Genomic DNA, 19,000 nt, shown 5'->3' with positions numbered 1-19,000 from the left:
ACAAGACCATCACAAGACCAGACACGAGACCATGCACAAGACCATGCACAAGGCCAGACACAAGACCATGCACAAGGCCAGACACAAGACCATGCACAAGGCCAGACACAAGACCATGCACAAGAACAGACACAAGTAACAGGGTGAACAATGACAAAGGAATGCTTTTGTTGCAGTTCATTTGAATAGCTTGTGACTTGAATTCAGACTAGAGGTCTTGTGTTGGTCTTGTGCGGTCTTGTGAAGGTCTTAAGTGGTCTTGACTGAAACACTGATGTGAGTTCAGAGCCCATCCAGGCTGATATGGACTGGGATTTCAGTTCCTGCATGTACCTGACTCTGGAATGTGGGATTTCTCTGCAATATTGACACAGGGTTTCTCTTCCATCTTTTGATGCTGAACAATTCTTCCTTATCTTCTTTTTAATACTTGTGACCGTGACCAGAAACCTGTTTCTACCAGAGCTACTGGTTCAGCATTCTTGTGACTTCGGTTGTGCTTAGGAGATCACTGTTGTAACTAAATATGAACCAGAGGTTGGAGTTGATTCATTCCCATCAGTTCAAAATGGCAGAAAATGAGATAATTTTCAAAAGTAGTCTACTATTTTTTCCCAAACTTATTGTTACACACAGCAAACCACAATGGGTACATGCACTTTGTTTTAGAGAGCAAAATGAGACAGTAGCAATGGTACGTGTAATAACACTGAACTACATGTAACTAAAAATAATGTTTACCATATACTTCTGCTGCCGTACCTTGTAATTTGTCAAATGATCCATAAACCATTTCTCATTCAGGTTTTTGGGGGGTTGCTTCTGTTTTCTGATTTTTGTTTCTTTTTAGGGGTGGGGGGAGGGCATTTTAAGCAATTTTCCTGTTATCACTTTGATGTTGTGGCCGGGCCAAGTTTCAGTCGTAATTTTATGTATTCCTTATTGTTTAGAAGATAGGGGTAGTGCCCCTTAGTGAGGAAAAAAATTATTTCAGTCTCAGTTAGATACCCCTCCCCTTTCTTGGTAGTGTGTCCCCCCGTTTGTTTACTTTAGCCCACAAGGTCCCCTATAAAGTTGCCTCCTGGTCAAGGCAGTTCATTCAGTGCAGCAGACCAGCAGTGAAGTGTGTACATGTCCCTGTACATGTGTTCATCTTTCACCCTCTTAACTAGAGTGGTGCGCCCTGCTTGTGTTTTGTCTGCTCAAGGCATCATTTCTTGTTGGAGTATACTTGAAAGGCCACTTATACACACTGTGTTGGGTTTTGGTTTTTTTTTTAGTCCTTTGGTGTTGTTGTTTTAGCCCTTTAGGTTCTGGCATTTTTTTCAGTACTTTTCATTAATAAATTCTTTAGTGTCCTTTTTTGAAGTCAAATACTGGTGTCTGCGTCCCTATTAATTCAGTTTCCTGCGACCCCTCCCTCAAAAATCCTTGGTTTAGTTAGAGCTTTTGTTGCTTTGCAAGTTCCCCATAGTGTGCCATTTTTCCATGTTACAATGTCACAAACCTTATTCTGGTTCATGATCAATGTATTAACCTGTCCAAGGTTGATTTGGGCTGTAGGCTACAGTTCCATGGCCACTTTAAGGGAATCATTATTGTCATTAACTAGAACGAAAGGAATTTATGACTATAATAATGTACGGTTTGCCAATTTCGGTATTTACCACACACAGCAGACGAGCTGAGAACGTCAGCACAGGGTCTGTAAGGAAGACGGCAGCAGGCACGATGCCAATAGTCTGGCACACGCTAAAATGCTGGGGCAGTTGCTTGACCCGCTGGTCCTGTATGAGCCACTGATCCTAGGGGGAAAAGGAAAAGAGAAAATGCCTGTCAGTGATGCTGGTCAGAGTGCTCACTTAAACCAACCTGCCCTTCCTTTTTGTTTAGTATGACTTAAGAGGTTTCTGATGAGGAGAGAGGGGATCTGAGGGAGGGGATCGGGAAGGTTGGCTCCAGGGGTTTGGGGGATTCAGGTTTGGGCTCAGGACTGTATTTGTGGTTGGGGTCAGGGGTTTGAGCGTGTGGGCTTGGTTTTAATTGGAGTTGATTTTTTTTGGGGGGGCTGGTTTGTTTGGGTTTGGTTTTCACTGTTTTTCTCAATGCAATTTGTTGGACAAAGATTCAGATTTTTTCTTTTTTCCTTCAGTATTCTTTCACGTGATATATACTGTTCTGTGTTTGGTTGTGTCACAAATGTAACCACCAATATACATGTAATAATACTATAAAGGGAAATAGTAGTTCCTCATTCTAAAAGGAACTTGGTACATTGATAGAAGAAAAGAACATCAACTGAACATCTTCATGATGACCAACTTTACATTGAGTGTTTTCTTTAATCCATGATCTGGAGGTAGTCTTGAAGGACCTACATGTATGCAGTGCAATTTTTTAACACCAATACTTTCAGTACTTTCTATTGTGACATGACTATCGCGTCATTTCAGTGTTACAGCAGTTGGCAAAATCTTGGCACTCAACCTCCCATAAGATTGTTCATTCGATAATTATGTATATGCAAGACAACCAAATCAATTTGGAATTTTTTTCTTCTTAAAAATGCAAAGCAACACAGCGATAACGAATTCACCAATGTACCCAAAATCAAATCAGTCAGGTGAACTGGACATTTTCCCATATCCGATGCACAGTGTGCATTTACAAGAATGTAAAAACCAAAGTTCCAGGTACATAGTATGATGAATATGTTTTGTACGTGTAGCCTTGGCCAAGCTGCAGCACACATTACGGTCACAAAAGCAGGTAAAATCAATTTTAATTAGCACATAGATGAAAACTGGAGTCCATCAACGGAACAAACCATCTAGAACAAAGGAAAGTGCTATTATGATCAGTATTCTGTCATGACAAATGCCCCCTTGGGTGTCATCATCCCTGATGACAAGTACTGATGGAGCAATTTCAATGCTACTTTGTATGGTCTGTAAAGTAGCAATGAGGGTCCCACACAATTCAACTAAGCATCTAAAACCCAGGAAATTGCTACTCTGATCAGGAACAACAATTGCCAACTTCAATGTGTGATCATCCCTAACAAAAAGTACAGGAGTATTAATTAATGCTATATGCTGTGTACATGTATAAAAGCAATGATGGCCTGATGTGGTACATTATACCTGCATGTATTCCTACTACATGTACAGTATGTACATGTAAACCTACCACATTTTGTCAGCCAATGCTACGCGGCCTTCAAAGTCTGACTTTCTGGCTCACTCCTCCAAGTCTTGGGGACACGCTGCAAAACCGTCAGTTAAGTAACCTGACAACTTCTGAGATTCAGTTAGGATCAGTTCAAAAGTTTGTCTGCAAACTACCAATAGATCTCCAAGCATTTCCCAACAATAACTGTACCATGAGTGTGATCCGCCACACCTTGCTGGTTCTGGCTGGCATATTGGGCACTGCAGCCATACTACGTTCCTGTCCACCAGGCTGGGTGAATTATGGTCATTCATGTTACAAGGTGGCGACCCAAGAGAAACTCAATTGGAATGAAGCCTTTGAGACTTGCCAGAGTCTTGGTGCTCACCTGATAGTACCAAGCACTCTGGATGAGAAACAGTTCATTAGAGGGATGGCTCACAAAGCACTCTGTCAAACTCATGAAGGTATGGGTACATGTCAGCATGGCGAAAAACAATTATGGTTTGGTTGTAGAGAAAAGCAGCAAGGAGCATTATGCAGTGATATTGAGAATCATAAAAATCCTCATGCTCCTGGTACTAAATGCCTTCTTATGACAGTCAATTCACCAGAGCTTTCAGAGGTGGCTTGTTCTGCAATGAAACAGGTTATGTGTGAGGGTCCTCAAGTGAAACAAAACGCTATCCACTGCTTTGTCACCACTGATGACCCTGACGACCACATGGCCCTCCCATATTGTCTGCTTGACCACACCTACATGGAAATCCCCATCACGCAACCAATGCAATGCTGCATTGCCTGCTCCAAGGATCCTGACTGCCTTTCCTTCAACCTGTCTGATAACATGTGCCAACTCAACAATGTCACCATCTCCCAGGTTGATGACCGCTTTCTGATCAAGACCAAGAACTGCTCCACCTATTATCTTGAGTGACCATCCCAAGCAGCCACTATACATGTATATCTCACCAACACCTTGGCCAACTATGAACATGAATGCTGCTTAAATTTAATATACGTAGATGTATATAACTTCATAACAAAGCTTTCATTTGCTTCATGATTCCCACTCGGTGCTTTTTTCACAGTAACCATGCAGATTACAAAGGAATAACATGTAGTCAGTGAGCACTACAAGATTATTAGTACACTACAACATTATGGGTGCATTAAACCTTTTGTGAACCTTTGAGCAGCGATTGCCATTGGTTCTAAAGACATGTTGTAGAGTACTGCAACGACATGTACATGTACAGTGTATGTGAGCATCTTTGTGTCTCTGGTGGAACATTTCAGCTGCACTATAGTCATCTGCACCTGGCTGACCAGGTTACCATAGTACATGTACATGTAGTTGATGCGATCATGGTCATCCAGATGACAAACGTATGCGGCCAATGCACAGGTGAGTTAATTTCAATCTCTATTGTCCTGAAAGCCCCTATTGGGTAGATATTTTCATTCCTTTTAACAGAAATAGCTAATGTACACATGGACATGTATGAGACCATATAAGCACCAATCATAGTGCACAGAAGTTGATCACCTTAATGCAAAGCACAGCAGTGAAAATGAGACACTGGTACCGGGTACAATTTCCTTTCTGAAGTAATTAAGCCATGTCCACTCAGGATTAGACAAACAAATTGCATCACATTTCATCTTTAAGCAAATTTGAATCTTTAATCCTGACTAGTCATCTATGAAGACAGGACATCCCACAGTTTTATAATAAGGCGCAAATCACACGCATCCACGTACACATACATGTACAGTGGATCGCGCTACATGCAGGGTAAGCAAATTACATGTTCATCTTAACCCTAAAAGAGCCGGGGGGGGACAGAATCCCTCAACATTTTTTACGGTATCTCAGCACTGCTTTTTCCCACAAGGTGAGCTTTTGGGAGTATTTTCAGTAGTCTTCACAGTCTTTTTGACATTAATGTTACGAAAATTGAACATACATGTACCATTCTTGTGCAGTGCCCCTTTTTCTGAGACAGGTCAGCCAAAAATGTATACTTTTCCCACTGCGGTGGTCAAAGCAAACAGGTTGGAATGCAAGTGGCCTTCAACTTCAAATGACTGTACATGTAACAACAAAAACCATATGCCAGATTGAGTTGAAGCACATCTACACTGATAAGAAGTGTCTGCCAAGTTTCAAAACAATTGTACATGGCACAGCCAATTTTCTTGGAGGGGGGAAGGATCTGTCTCCCACATGGGCATTAGATAAGTCAAAACAAGCTGGCTCTTTTAGGGTTACATGTAAATGATTCAGACCAGCATATTGCTAGTACACTATGAAATCAGTATGTGGCATATACTGTACATGTGCGGATGCATCAAGCTTGCTTGAAGATACATTGATCATTACCCATGTTAACATGATTTGCACTTGTGGGACAGTGGTGCAGTACATACCCCCCGGTATGTATTTTACACGTACAGTGTACAATGATTAATTAATAATGTTACTAACGTCATAAACTGAACAAAATGTCAAACTTACATGTATCGATGTTGACTAAAATAATCTGATGATTGTTTGTGGGGAAAAACAAAGAATGTATACATGCACTGGTAGGTGACATCAGAACATCACTTTAAATTCCTGATGATCATGGGCAGACCCAAAAGGCTAATTTCCTTTGGGGGCCCAAAGGTGTTTGGGGGAAGGTGCAATGTTGGACCCTTTTACGGCCGTTTAAGGCTTTAAGCTGTGTTTTGGTAGGTTTATGAGTAGAAAGGAAAACAAATGGACCAAACGCCACTGTACATGTATTTATCTCATTACTTTTTTCAAAAAACCTTTTTGTTCCTGTTGTATTTGGGAGGGAGGGGGCTGGCCCCCATTGGCCCCTTCCCCTTGACCTCCCATTGTGAGGAGGTGATTTTTGAAACAACACCCTCTTCGAGATTGATGTTCATTGAATGTGTACGATAGCTAGATGTACAATGTACATGTAGGCTCATTTTAGATCGTTCTGTGTTCAAACTATGAAATTGAGTGATATTGGCACTTACATGTACGTTCACGACTATAATTTACATGTACATGTAGTATTCTGTATTTGTAAACTCTTACTGTTCAAGCAGTTATGAAACAAAGCACTCTGATGTTGGACTTTAATGTTCACATCACACAAGTGCATATATAGTATTGTGACTATTCTCAAGTTACCGATGGTATATGTACATAACAAACAGAAATTGTGTTCAAGAATATCTGTAAACTTCAATTATACCTGTACATGTACCTGTCGCTGTTATCAGATACTACAGCAGGTTGATGCTTTCATGAATGGTAATCACCAACAATGTACACAGGCCAGTAGCTGCTTCATAAAACTGAAGATCTGTCGGCCAAAGTCTCACTTGTAGACAGAAATTGGAAAAGGCATACCGGGTAGTCTGCCATCAGAATTATTTGGAGCATGGGCTGAAGACATTAAGATATCAAGAGGCTGACATTTTGGTTATCGTCCATTCTTCATACATATTGAAAAATGTCTGGAAAGCCTCAGTCAAGACAAAATTCACATTAGGTGAGCAAACACACTACAACTGATCAAAAAAGGGAACGTTTTCAGTTTCACTGCATGACATAAATGCTAATTATGGGATCTTTAATGAAGATATCAGGCAGCGCAAAGCAAACAAACACAACCAACGTGATTGTGAGTCAGCATTCACCTGATCTTCACTGTCAAAGGCCAAGGCAGCAACTTGTGCAACTCATCTACTGTACATTCAGATGTGGCATAAATCGGTGTCATGAAATTGGTTAATTTGGAGCACAGTGTGCCAAATTTGGTATCTGTCAGTGAGCCAACTCAAAGTTATTGTTTGCAATGTAATTGCAAAATATCTGGTATGGGGGGAGGTCTAAATGACTAAGGAATAGATGCTAGCTACTGTACTTTTACTGCTAAAACTTGGACATAGCTCGATGTTTAGTAGCGTATAGTAAGTCAAGTCAAATACTATGTATTAATACTTTGTTGAACAATAAACTTGTGCTTGCATTGCTAGAATTCTGGTGATGATAGTATCGTAGCTCCAATAGGCTAATTAAAATATTGTGATTTGGATATCAACCTGTGCTTGTCTAGAACTCAGGTGATTTTTGATGTTCAGTGTCCTAGGTCGAATATACTGATGAATATGTGGTGAGAATACCACTGTAACTAATATGAATGTATTGCCAGAATAGTTTGATGTTCAGTACTGTACATGTAGCTCCACTATACTACTAAATATATTGTGATGTGGATATTAAGCTGTGCCTGTATTGCTAGAGCTCTGGAGTTAGGCCTATTTGATGCTCATGAAAATGTTGTGATATGGATATTAACTTGTGCTTGTATTGATGCTCGTAGAACTCTGAGGTCATTTAATGTTTGGTATCGGAGGTCAAATGTATATCAGTGAAAAAATTGTGATATTATTAACCTGTGTTTGTAGAACTCCTGTGTTATTTGATGGCCATTATTGTAGCTCAATATGATATACTAGTGTAAAAAGGCTCCGTCGATTACAGATAATTGCTGATATTTATATATCAGTAGCCCAATATCGATAATACTGATATATCAAATTTTGTTCGAAGAATATATGTTTTCAAGTTCAAAACCAATGGCATAATGCTGAACACCTTTTGTGGTTGGCAACTTAGGACCATACCAATTGGTTTTAACCATGCAGGACAAAATAAGTCTGCTGGAATTTGCAAGTTTTTAATCTTTGCTAAACAAAAGAGCACCTAATAACAACACCAACAACCCGCGGTCAGAACGGTATATGCGAAAGCACGCATACTCCAGCAAGTCCACGATCTGAGCAGCCAACTTCATGTGATTTTACTTGCCCAAACACTTATTAGTTGCTCATTGCTGCCCGGGACAGTAAGTTTCTCCTTCAACCAATCATCATTGATGAAATTGCTATGCCTCAATACAACATGAATATCACCCCAACTATTGAGTGCATGGAGAGAGGACGCAGGACTCTGATGCATCATTCATACAAGTTCCGGCAACGGCTATTTCTTAACCACTAGACGATTTTGCCCGGTGTCATAATGCGACAAGTAAACACACAAGTACCAGGTAAAAATCACTAATGTTAGCGTCTCGTACGTGTACAGCCACATGTACAGTCATTAAGCTTCATAGCTTCCAGCCGTCAAAGTTCCACTGCGCTGCGCATGCGAATGAAGTGTGGTATCCAGACACAAGGGTATTTTACAGTTAATTTGTGTCCACATTTTCCCTTGTGTGGAAGGGTGACCTGCTAAATGTACAGCATGCTTAATACATGCAAGTTTTTACATATACGTAACGATGCAAAAAATCAGTGTATACCGCTAAGGTTTACCACTTTTTATAAACTTTTGCGAAAAGAAAAAAAAAATCAAAAGTAAATTTGCTGACTGCTATTCTTGGCCATGAGAAACGGACACTTCTATTTCAAGAAAAGACATTGTCTATGACAACAACGACTTTGACATAATTTATAGCTTCATTTTTTTCATTTATCGGCACTTTCGATATATCGATTTCAATGTTAAAGTGATATTGTTCATATTGATATCAAAGCAAAATCAATATATCAGATATTATCAATATATCGACGAACCTTAAGTATAAATATTGTAATGTGGATGTTAACCTGTACTTACATTGCTAAAACTCTGGTGTTATTTGATGTCCAATATTGTTCATGTAGGTTCAATTATATTGATGAACATGTATTGTGGTACCATTAGGAACACCAACTATTGCTCACATTTCTACAACTCTAATTATTTGATGTCAAGAGTGATATGTCTAATATTGTGACATGTAAATCTTTCAGTTACATGTATTTGATGTATGGAGCAGTGAAGTAAGACATGAGTAGCCATGGTGTTGAGTCCTACACATTTATTACACACTAACTTGCAGGCAAAGGTTGAGTGACATCCAAAAATTATGCCTTGGCAACTGACAGAAGATGGCATATATTCACTTCAGCTTTTTATTTGAAAACAAATTTACCTCTACCCTTACCCAGGACATGAAACAATCTCCCTCCAATGGCATATGCTCCCTCTACGAACATCATCAACGAAACTACATATTGTATACATGTATTTGGCATTAATGCAACGTAGGATACATACAGGTTTTTGAGATAAATGTAAATAACTTCCCACACAACAGGGCACAAAGAATCCTTGATGGCGTGCGAACTCAACTGGCAAAAACATGTTCAGTGTATATTTGACAAGAAAAGAATATTGCAGTTTGTTGGATGTCTTAAAAATTGCTTGTTAGAGACCTGGTATCTAAAATTCACTTTGTGCATGTACAAGTGGCTAGTGGCTCAATGTTATAATTGTTATTAAATTAAAACAAGTGCTGTTATAATTCTGTCACGAGAGAAAGAAATAAATGTAGAAAGAACATGAACATTCAGATAGCTAACTGTTGTCATAATCCATTGTGGCTGCTGTTAGCCAACTCTATGGATACCCAATCACTAGTCGGCAGACATACATTGTATGCATTCAATCACCATGATCGTGCTAGTCATTTGCTCCATTTGTTCATTCAACTATCTGTTGACAAACAATGATTTATACTAATCCCGCGACCAAAACTGGAAGCAATTACTACAGTTGCTTGCTTCACACTCACATGCAGGTGGTCTGTGCATAAATTAAAGTCCTCTTTGGCCAAAGAGTGCTGTTAATTTCAAACGTACACGTAGGTGTCAAGAATGAGAACATGTGCATGAGCGTAGTGCCACCTTAGTAATGGTGTCTCCTCAGATCAGTTTTGTAAGTCCAACACAAAGCAACAGTATCAATTTGGCCAGACCTTTGACTCTGGAGAGGAAGAAAATGCCTTTCTTTGCTCAGCCTCCCTAAAGGGAAACATGTAGTGTGCATTTAGCTCAACTTGTTTTCATACAAATTGGCACTATTTGTTAGAGCAATACTACTTTTTACTGGAAGTTAAAAGGTGGTAGTGTTTCCGTTTAAGAGAATATTTCTTAAATACTTTAAAGCGCATGCTATTTTTTTCTTTTTGTTACACAAACTCAGCCCTTTATCGGGTACCCAGGTACCTGCCCATTGATAACAAAACCCGGTTCCAATTTTTCAGGCTGGGTATCCTTAAAAAAGAAAAAAAACATGTAAATAAATTAGTAACAAAAATCCATGAATAAAATGTCTAAATTTAACACTGAAGGGCAGACTTGCTGAAAAATAACTGTGCCACTGAAAACCCGGTCCCGCAGTCATATGTGAAACTGCAGTTTGGAGATCGACAGCTACTTTTGTTACTCAACTCCGCCAGTTCTATTCCAGTTATTTTCCTAGATTCCAGATTTTTACTAGAACCAGATCGCTTGAATTTCAAACTTACATCTTTTGTGTTGTTCTTCAGTTCTACACTCTGAGACAAGTTCTGTTTGAAAGGTGAAATGTAAGCTTCTTGTACAAATTTGTTTTCAGAAAATTTGCAGAAGAGATTTTTTAGCCAGCTTTCCGATTCAGAGTGAAAAAATTTACAGTGCGAAAGGTTACTTACTGCGTGTGATTTCAAATACTTTTTATACTGAACAGTCACATAAACTTTTGCATCTAATATTTGCTTAACCCTAACACTCCTCGGTCCTCCAACAGGTGAAGGATTGAGGAGTGTTAGGGTTAATCAAAATGACTTATGGAATTTCCGTTTCTTAAAACTTGACCCAAAACTAAAAGCTTTTCCCCCTAAGTTTTGATCACGCAGCATTAAGTGCATGCAAATTCATTGCAAACTCAACTACATGGGCGTAGCAGAAATGTATATGATGTAATGGGTTCGTCAACTGTGTGGCACGGGGCAATGTACTATTGATAGTTTGCTGTACAGCTGAAAAGTGGATTCAAAAGTCATGCAATTTCTACTGTTGAATTCATTGGAATTCTTATTTTGAACTAATTTTCTCAAAATTAAGAATTCCTCATAAGAAAAGCAACTTTTTACACTAATTCTGGCTAAACAATGGATTTTCGCGTGGTTACTTTTTATTTGCAAGTTTCTGTCACGATCCGAAACCCATCCAGCTAGGAAAGGTGTTGTCGTCCCTTCATCAATCCTGTGAGTCCACATTTAAAACCTTAGATTTTGAAAATAATTTTGAGGTGTCTCCACAATACTAAGTCGACTACTGACCATATCTCTCTGAAATTTGAGGATTTTTGCAGAGCTCTACAATCTTACTGAATAATTTTCGTGATCCAGAACTAGGAAAATGACTGTACCAAACCTGTGAACAAGAGGCCGAAGGAATTTAGTCTTCTGATGAGGTGGCCGCACTGTTGATGTACACTTGCATGACTGTATGTAACTTACCAACCCTGTCGGCCTAAACAAATTTTGTGCTGAAGTGCAAGTATTTACTGTTTGAGTTAAGAAAGAGTATTTTTGTTAAATAAAACAGTATCAATGAAAATTACTTTATGTCAGGATTGACGACGGAGCAAGAGCGGACTGCGCAATATAGGAGTGAAACAGACTCCACACGAGAGGTAAGTAGCGATCATGCACAAAATGTGCAGTTGATCAGCCTGTTATTATTAGATGGTAACCAAAGCACTGAATGTGCTAAATAAACCCAAAGAGTCTGAGAACCAGTTAGTTTTTGATACCAAGAAATATGCCATTGTCGTTCTCACTTTTAGTTTCAAAGTTACTTTTAAATTAAAGCGAAAAATTTCATCAGCGATTCAGCGGAACTGTGAATGACAAATCAAACAAAAAAGCGGGAAGGAAGGTTTGTGCATGCGCAAAAGCATTTCAAATCTAAGTGTTTCTTTCATTTGAAAAAAAAGGGAAATGTTGACAGGTCATAATATTGTCGGCCAGTCAAACGTCACTTGTCGAAGTACTTACACAGTAACATCTCGATAACTCGAACCTCAGGGGAATGGAGTTATCCTAAAAATTTCGTTATCAAAATAAACCACTTCATCGTAGTACATTTTTGTGGCAAAACTTTCGCATCGCTTATTTTTGTTTACAGCATTAAGTGCTGCACAAAGTCCTATTTTTCACTTGAGTTTCCCTATGCGTGGTCACATGACCTTTCCGTCTGCAGTCACATGGCCGCTGTAGTGTCAGCAATAGGACTGCCTGATGTGGGGGACTACAATTGGGCCCACGGTAGCAATCAGGCTAGCTTCAGCAGCTTGAAAGCCACGATTTGTTGCAGTTTCAGGTAACACTGGTTTATGCATGTGCATACAACTGGTCCCAGTAAGAAAAGAAATGCACTTGGCAATGATGACTCTTAACCCTAGACTTCAAATACTTTCAACGCCGTTTGAAGCTCGTTGGTGTCATTTTTTTTAGCAGAAACTTCAAAATAAGTGGGTATAGTGATGTGGGTACTGTTCAAGTTACCGAGGTACTTTTGTACATAAGAGCCTTTTAACCCGTGACATACGTAGCACTGATCTGGTCCGCATGTGACACCATCAGAGCTCACCATTTGTGTACGTACATTCCGTGTGTGCGTGGTCGTGCACTATCCGGGACATTTCCTTTGATCGGTAGCTGGTGCATAGGTGGTTTACAGCTCTGTTTTTATGTTCCTCGTCAAAAACTTTTTTTTCTGTTACATATACTTACAAAAAGAAGATTTTGCAAATGAAGGTAACAATTTCGTTTGATAAAAAGGTAGGAGAGATTAACTCCAACGTTTAGAGCGATGAGAAATCACCTTGAAAGGTAACCCCAAAACGCATTGGTCAGTGAACTGTCCCTCTGCATCTAATTACATGTACGTGATACAATGTAACACATTATGAATGTAGCTGTACAATAGGTAGAACTGGCAGCATTGATATGGGGAGAGGCTTGGAAGTTGTTGGAAGGAGAGGGTTTGTACACATTTATCATTTCATTCTAGTGAAAGATTATCCGGAAAATGTTTAAACATACATTATTCAAAGATTTTCACATAAAAGCTAAACACTGAACCATATATGGCAACTTGATATTCAGCATAACACAAGAGGGCCCCCACCACAAATCTTTGCACGTGGTGAATGCATCATTCTACTCTTGTTCTTACCTTGGCATACTGCTGTGCTGCAGGAGGAAGATGTTTATAGTCTTTGGGGCTGCATCTAGCAACATGTCGGGCATACTTCATGAATTCTTGCTGCTCCTGATGGACCAAGATCTGCAATTTCTGTCATTGAAATTGTGTAATGAGCGCAATTTTTAAAACATACGTGTCTGTTTTCATGCAAGGCTTGTGAAAAAACACAAGCCTTAGGGGGCAAATACAGTGTTATCATACACGTTAGACAGGGCAAAAATCCCAAATTAATTAACATCTCCCCAGCACAAATCCATCCTTAGAAATAGGTACTGATGAAATCAATCATACAACAAACCCAAGTTTAGGACTGATTTTAGAACTGGAACGAATCTCAAATTCCAAAGACTTATGAGGGATAGTGAGTTTGACATCACCACTAAGAGTCTACAATGTGGCCCTATGGGTTACCCGCTCTGCGAGACCAAGACCTGAAGACAGAGCATGCTTTTACAAAACCAATCATGGTCCTTTGGCGGGAACTCAAGATGTTTGCACACGGGTTCTTGTGTGTTTGGTGCGGGACTCACTGAGCACATGCGTCCAAAAGCTGTTTGCATGTACAGTCTTCGTGTGTTAGAATTGAGAGCACAGGGGTTAGACTGGAAGAAAATAAAATATCCACGATATGATCACCAGAGGTTTCGAGGGCCCCACGTACTGAAGTGCAGGGTCTATGGTATACTTGTGTATGCCTCACGACGTCCCTGAAATAAATAATTTCTTGTGCTGTGTATCACGTTTAGTATGTAAAAACATCTTTATGGTAAACCCAGGACTAACAAGGTTATTTAACAGATCCTGAAATCAGGAAAATCATGATGAAAAATCCTAAGATCAGAAAAAAATTGTGACAAATCTCACCCCTGAGGAGCATTCACAATCTGGTTAGACAACTTTCCACCAGCTTCTTTCCTCTTTGCCAGCAAGGTTGCATTTCAACTCGGACTGATAACAGTGGCTTTCTTGTGCGTGATTCTTGAAAAAGTGTTTATAATGTGCATTTTTTCTGCTACACTAAGCACAACTTTTAAGCGCTGTTTAACAGAGCTAGGTAACTGATCCCAGGTCTTTAGACCCCTTACCCTGAGCTGTTGTTTCTCAGCGATGTCGCCTGGGGTTGTGGCATACCTTGTCTGGTTAGGATGACGCTGTCCATGCTTCTGCCACAGTTCAATGTATCTCTGTTGTTGAGCGTGGGTCATACAGGAGTACCTACCAGAGAATTTGGATTACTGGCCAGTGAGTGTTGAGAAGTGCATAGAAAAGTTATAAAACTGCAGCACCGACCATGCAGTGTACTGAACGAGCTTCCCAAATTTGGCCTCAGGGAGTTGGTCCATTGGGTCTGCTAGAGACTTCTTACAATTGTACACAGATACTGACATCTTTGGAATTCAAGGGTGTATCAAGAGCTGAATTTAAAGGGAGGCCAAAACATTTGGGGGAGGAATAGAAACCTTTTGTGAATTCTTTATGTAGCCTTTCTGAAGAGTAAGACTACATCTATGAGCTTTGTACGTTTATGGAAGGGATGTGAAATAGTTCCAAAAAGTCACAGTTCAGATCACTCGGTATTTGGAAAAAAAAATTGCTTTTGGGAAGGATATCCCTTACCCCACCCAATCTATTGATTCCACACTCCACAAGCATTCCGCAATCCACAAGATTAATTATAGTACCCTGCAACTCCAACTTTATCAGGCCTGCTTTTTTCTTACCTTGGATAGGGGAAGTGATTTTTAGGACTCTTCAAATTCCAGACAACTGTGGGTGTCTTCTCACCAACCCCTGGAGTGACATTTTTCTTGGGCGCATTAGACAATGGAGCTTTCTTTTCTTGCTGTACTGTTGCACCCTGCTTGCTGGCCTCAGCATTTTTCACCTGTGCTTGTCTACTAGAATGGTAAGAAGAAAAAACTAATATAACACATTTCATTGCCAGAACTCAATCAGTCAAGCCAAACGTTATGAGAAGATACTGAATTTAGTGACAGGTCAAATCATGACTCGATCGACTCAGGTCACTAGTGAAGTGATTTGAGTTAAAGATCAAGATAGTCTGGTCAAGTCACAGTGTGTGGTCAACACGAATCAAGTTGGGGGTCAAGTCATTTTTAAGTAATTGCAATTACTTAAAATGACAATTTGAACACCGCCTTGGTGACCAATGTAGTATTCAAAGGACTTCTGACTGGACTTGTGATAGACTCAACATGTACATTACAATACTACTGTACTACGTGTATCATTTGATTACCCACAGATCATCAATACCTTGTCTTCACTGGGGATATGGTGCACCCTTCAATGGATGGATTGTAGGCCTTGAACAGGTTGACATCAAACTTAGGTCGGAGGGAGAATCTTTCATAATCCTCCTCAGTGAAGAACACTTCACTTACATCCGCAGCCATTGGTCAATATTTGATGCATGCGAAAGCCATCTACAGTAAAGATGAACACTGTTATGTTCACAAACGGCAATGGGTTGTAATCATCAACGTCTAAAAACTTGACAGATTTTCAACGCAAAACGATGTTACATACATTGTAAGCCAATGACATGCATCCCAAAACAACTTCACAAAGGCAACACACTACGTGTTAGTACAGTGTTGGTCGGTTGTTGCTATAATGTTGAAAATGATGACATGTAATTATGTCAGATTCATGTTCCTGGAAACAGAGCTCTTATCTTACATTGCTTTCTGTATTGTCTCTTCTGTCTGCACCACAAGAGATCAGTATGTTTAGTAATGATACCTGGCAAGAGACAATCATCAGCAATATTGAAATACATGTAAATGTTTGACATCAGCGACAGACCTGCACCATCAATCCCAGTTCGCTATCTGCTCCCCCCTTCCACCACCAGTGTAAAGAGGGCAAGCAGTGATGTAACTAGGGCTAACATATTAAGCAAGCTAATAAATGTCAGGGTGGCACATGGGATGCATGCATTTTTCAAGGTGGCACCACAATAAGCTGCAGCTGAACAGCTGTATGAACTCAACAGAGAGTATTCATAAATTTCAAATTGGGGAGCGGGACCCAGGGGCACGGCCACTCCCCCATAGTTACTGCCGCTACGCCACTTACACTGTCCTTATAGGGCAAGGGCAAAACAACAGCACACATGCTTGCACATGTCATACTAATGGTACAAATTGGCATACGGGTTGGTCTGTGTAAGAGTTGGTCAGTGTTCGAGTTGGTCAACGTACAATTTAGTGCGTACAAATTGGCATGCGTATGTACATTTTGACCTGCATTCACCAGAAACCGGAGACACTGTTTTTGGCTTAATGTCATGCTGGCTTCTCCTTTATCACGTTTATGGGTTTCACATTCTTGTAAAAAACCCCGGTTGCAAGAATATTTTTATTTTACTGGAAGATCGGAAATCAACGAATTTCCACTGCTTAAAAAGGCTAATTAAGGCCACATATGACATGACCTAGGCTACTCATGTTTGAAATCTACGGTGGCTGATCTCTGCCACGAATACACTTTTACACCATAATTTAAGGCGTAATAATGCCCTATTAGACCTACCGGCCAGGCTTTATATCCATGTTATTACTGAGCTCAGGACTACCTGAAGACAAAGGGGCTTTTATCACATATACCTTGCAAGATTTGGACCGTCCAAGGATGGCCACAGTAACTGCAAATCTATGCACATAAGCGGAGCCACGTGTGTTATTGCTAGGATGCCATAGAGCATTATTACGTCGTAATGGGGCATTATAATGCGATAATAGGGCGTTATTACGCCTTAATAGGGCATTATTACACTGTAATAGGGCATTATTATGCCGTAAAAGGGCATTTATTACGACTGAAATTAGGGCGTTAAGGGCATTGTTATGCTCTAAATTAGGGCGTTATTTCCATTTCCATCACTGACAAGAGCTCACTGGCGCGGCATTCAGTTTACGACTTTGAACAATAAGCAGAAGCAAGCTGAGAAAGGAAACAGTTTACAGTCACTTCGCCCCATTTCCACTTCACTTCACACCATTTCCACTTCGCCCCAATCCCCACTTCGCCCCATTTCCACTTTGTCGTCTGTGCTCGTGCTCGAGAGTGTTGCAAGCCTCTTCAAAAAATGTTCCACAATTGACATGTAGTTTTAAAAAACTCTACAGCATTAAATTAATGTTGATAGCGTTGTCCATTATGGTGAATTAATACATAAATATGGTTGGACTAGCATTGGGGATATTTCTCATCACGTACATGTACATGTATGGTCACCGTGGCACGAAACATATGCGACAACCAGCAATGGCGTTTGTACATGAATGGACTATACAGACTGGTTGTTACACTCCGTCGATCACACATTCTCTATTCTCTTCTCTTCGCTCACGTTTTTTACAACAGCCACAATGAAACACCAACTTGACGAAGAAAACCTTTTTCTTCAAACTTGCCAATAACAATTTTAGGGTCTCGCCGAAAAATCTGAGTTCGGCAGTCGGAAAAAATCGAAAGCATTGCTTTAGCCTATGAAAGTTGGATTCTCCTATCGTTAAATTTGGGTACTCGAAATTATTACGAAATACAAGATGGCCGGTTATTACGCAATACAAGATGGGTCTTCACACCCTCGAGGTGAGACATCATCCTTACCTAGGTGTTGAACTTAGCAGTGATTTGAAATGGTCAACACATATCAATCAGACTGTTGCCAAGGCTATAAATAAAATGCTGGGTTTGTTGAAGAGGAATTTATACTACAAGTTTTTAGTCTACAAATCGCTGATCAGACCCAAACTTGATTACTGCTCTGGGATTTGGGATCCACAGCACTATTCGGATGGGATAAATTAGAAAGAATTCAGAAGAGAGCTGCCCGATTTGCTGTAGGAGATTACAGCAGGGAATCCAATATTAGCAAAATCCTTGCCGACTTATTTAAGAGTGGGAATCACTCCACGACCGAAGGACTAAATTGCGCTTAACGACAATCTATAAAGACTCAAAGAGATCATGGGTTCCCTAATTCCAAACAGCATCGAAAATTTCCTTCAGTCATCAAATTCATCCAGTTAACCAAATACCAGGCAGTCAGGGGCCTTCAAATATATCATCCCAGCAAAGACTGTTAAAGGCACTCGCTGTATCCACAGTCTATTCGTGAATGGAACCACCTCGACCAAGACCTACGCATCCCCCCGACGTCAAGACTTGTAAAGCCAAATTAGAAGCCACCAACATCAAGACGCTGACATCAAAGGCTCACTTCAATAATCACGACTTTGCACATGACCCCCCCCCCAAACGTATGCGACAACCAGCAATGGTGTTTGGACAGATACAGATAGGCCTCTGTTACTGAAGAACAGAATGAACGATAATCAATGCGACCATAGACCTGAAGAACAGTACATGCCACCTACAGAACTAGAAGTAGGGTGGCCCTGGCCGGTCCTGTATGCAAGTACAAGTACAGTACGTGTAAGAGGTTTCCCGGGCTTTTTACACGCATGACATCCCCCCTTAGGACTTGCGCGCGATATTGCACGCATGCCATATGTCCGCGTGCTAATTGCATGCCCGCGTGATGCGAATGAAGAAAGAATAGTCGGGTTCCAAACATACCAGCTGTACTTATCCCACATATTGAGTAATGCAAACGCATTTTAACGTCTGGGAATAGTAC

At 40.2% G+C, this 19,000-nt stretch overlaps 1 protein-coding gene across 10 annotated transcripts in view; it reads right to left on the bottom strand.

Annotated features, from left to right (window-relative positions):
• The window catches only part of LOC110986403 (little elongation complex subunit 2-like), a 32,917-nt gene extending 14,024 nt beyond the window's left edge, over window positions 1–18,893 (bottom strand). The window contains exons 1-7 of one of the 10 annotated variants that reach the window (XM_087147652.1): window positions 18,738–18,886; window positions 16,030–16,092; window positions 15,604–15,773; window positions 15,048–15,224; window positions 14,412–14,541; window positions 13,297–13,416; window positions 1,668–1,805 (exon numbers count right to left, since the gene is read on the bottom strand). In XM_087147652.1, the coding sequence (XP_087003778.1) occupies window positions 1,668–1,805; window positions 13,297–13,416; window positions 14,412–14,541; window positions 15,048–15,224; window positions 15,604–15,743 (705 nt within the window). In that variant the 5' untranslated portion in view covers window positions 15,744–15,773; window positions 16,030–16,092; window positions 18,738–18,886. The other 9 variants (XM_087147648.1, XM_087147657.1, XM_087147651.1 and 6 more) reach the window with 9 other exon arrangements.
• Window positions 18,894–19,000: the final 107 nt, after the last annotated feature.

The sequence above is a fragment of the Acanthaster planci genome, linkage group LG17, assembly GCF_054643075.1.
Source record: "Acanthaster planci isolate LZ-2023a linkage group LG17, COTS_SCS, whole genome shotgun sequence".
NCBI classification, from domain to species: domain Eukaryota; kingdom Metazoa; phylum Echinodermata; class Asteroidea; order Valvatida; family Acanthasteridae; genus Acanthaster; species Acanthaster planci.
This window is presented reverse-complemented; position numbering and strand designations above follow the sequence as displayed.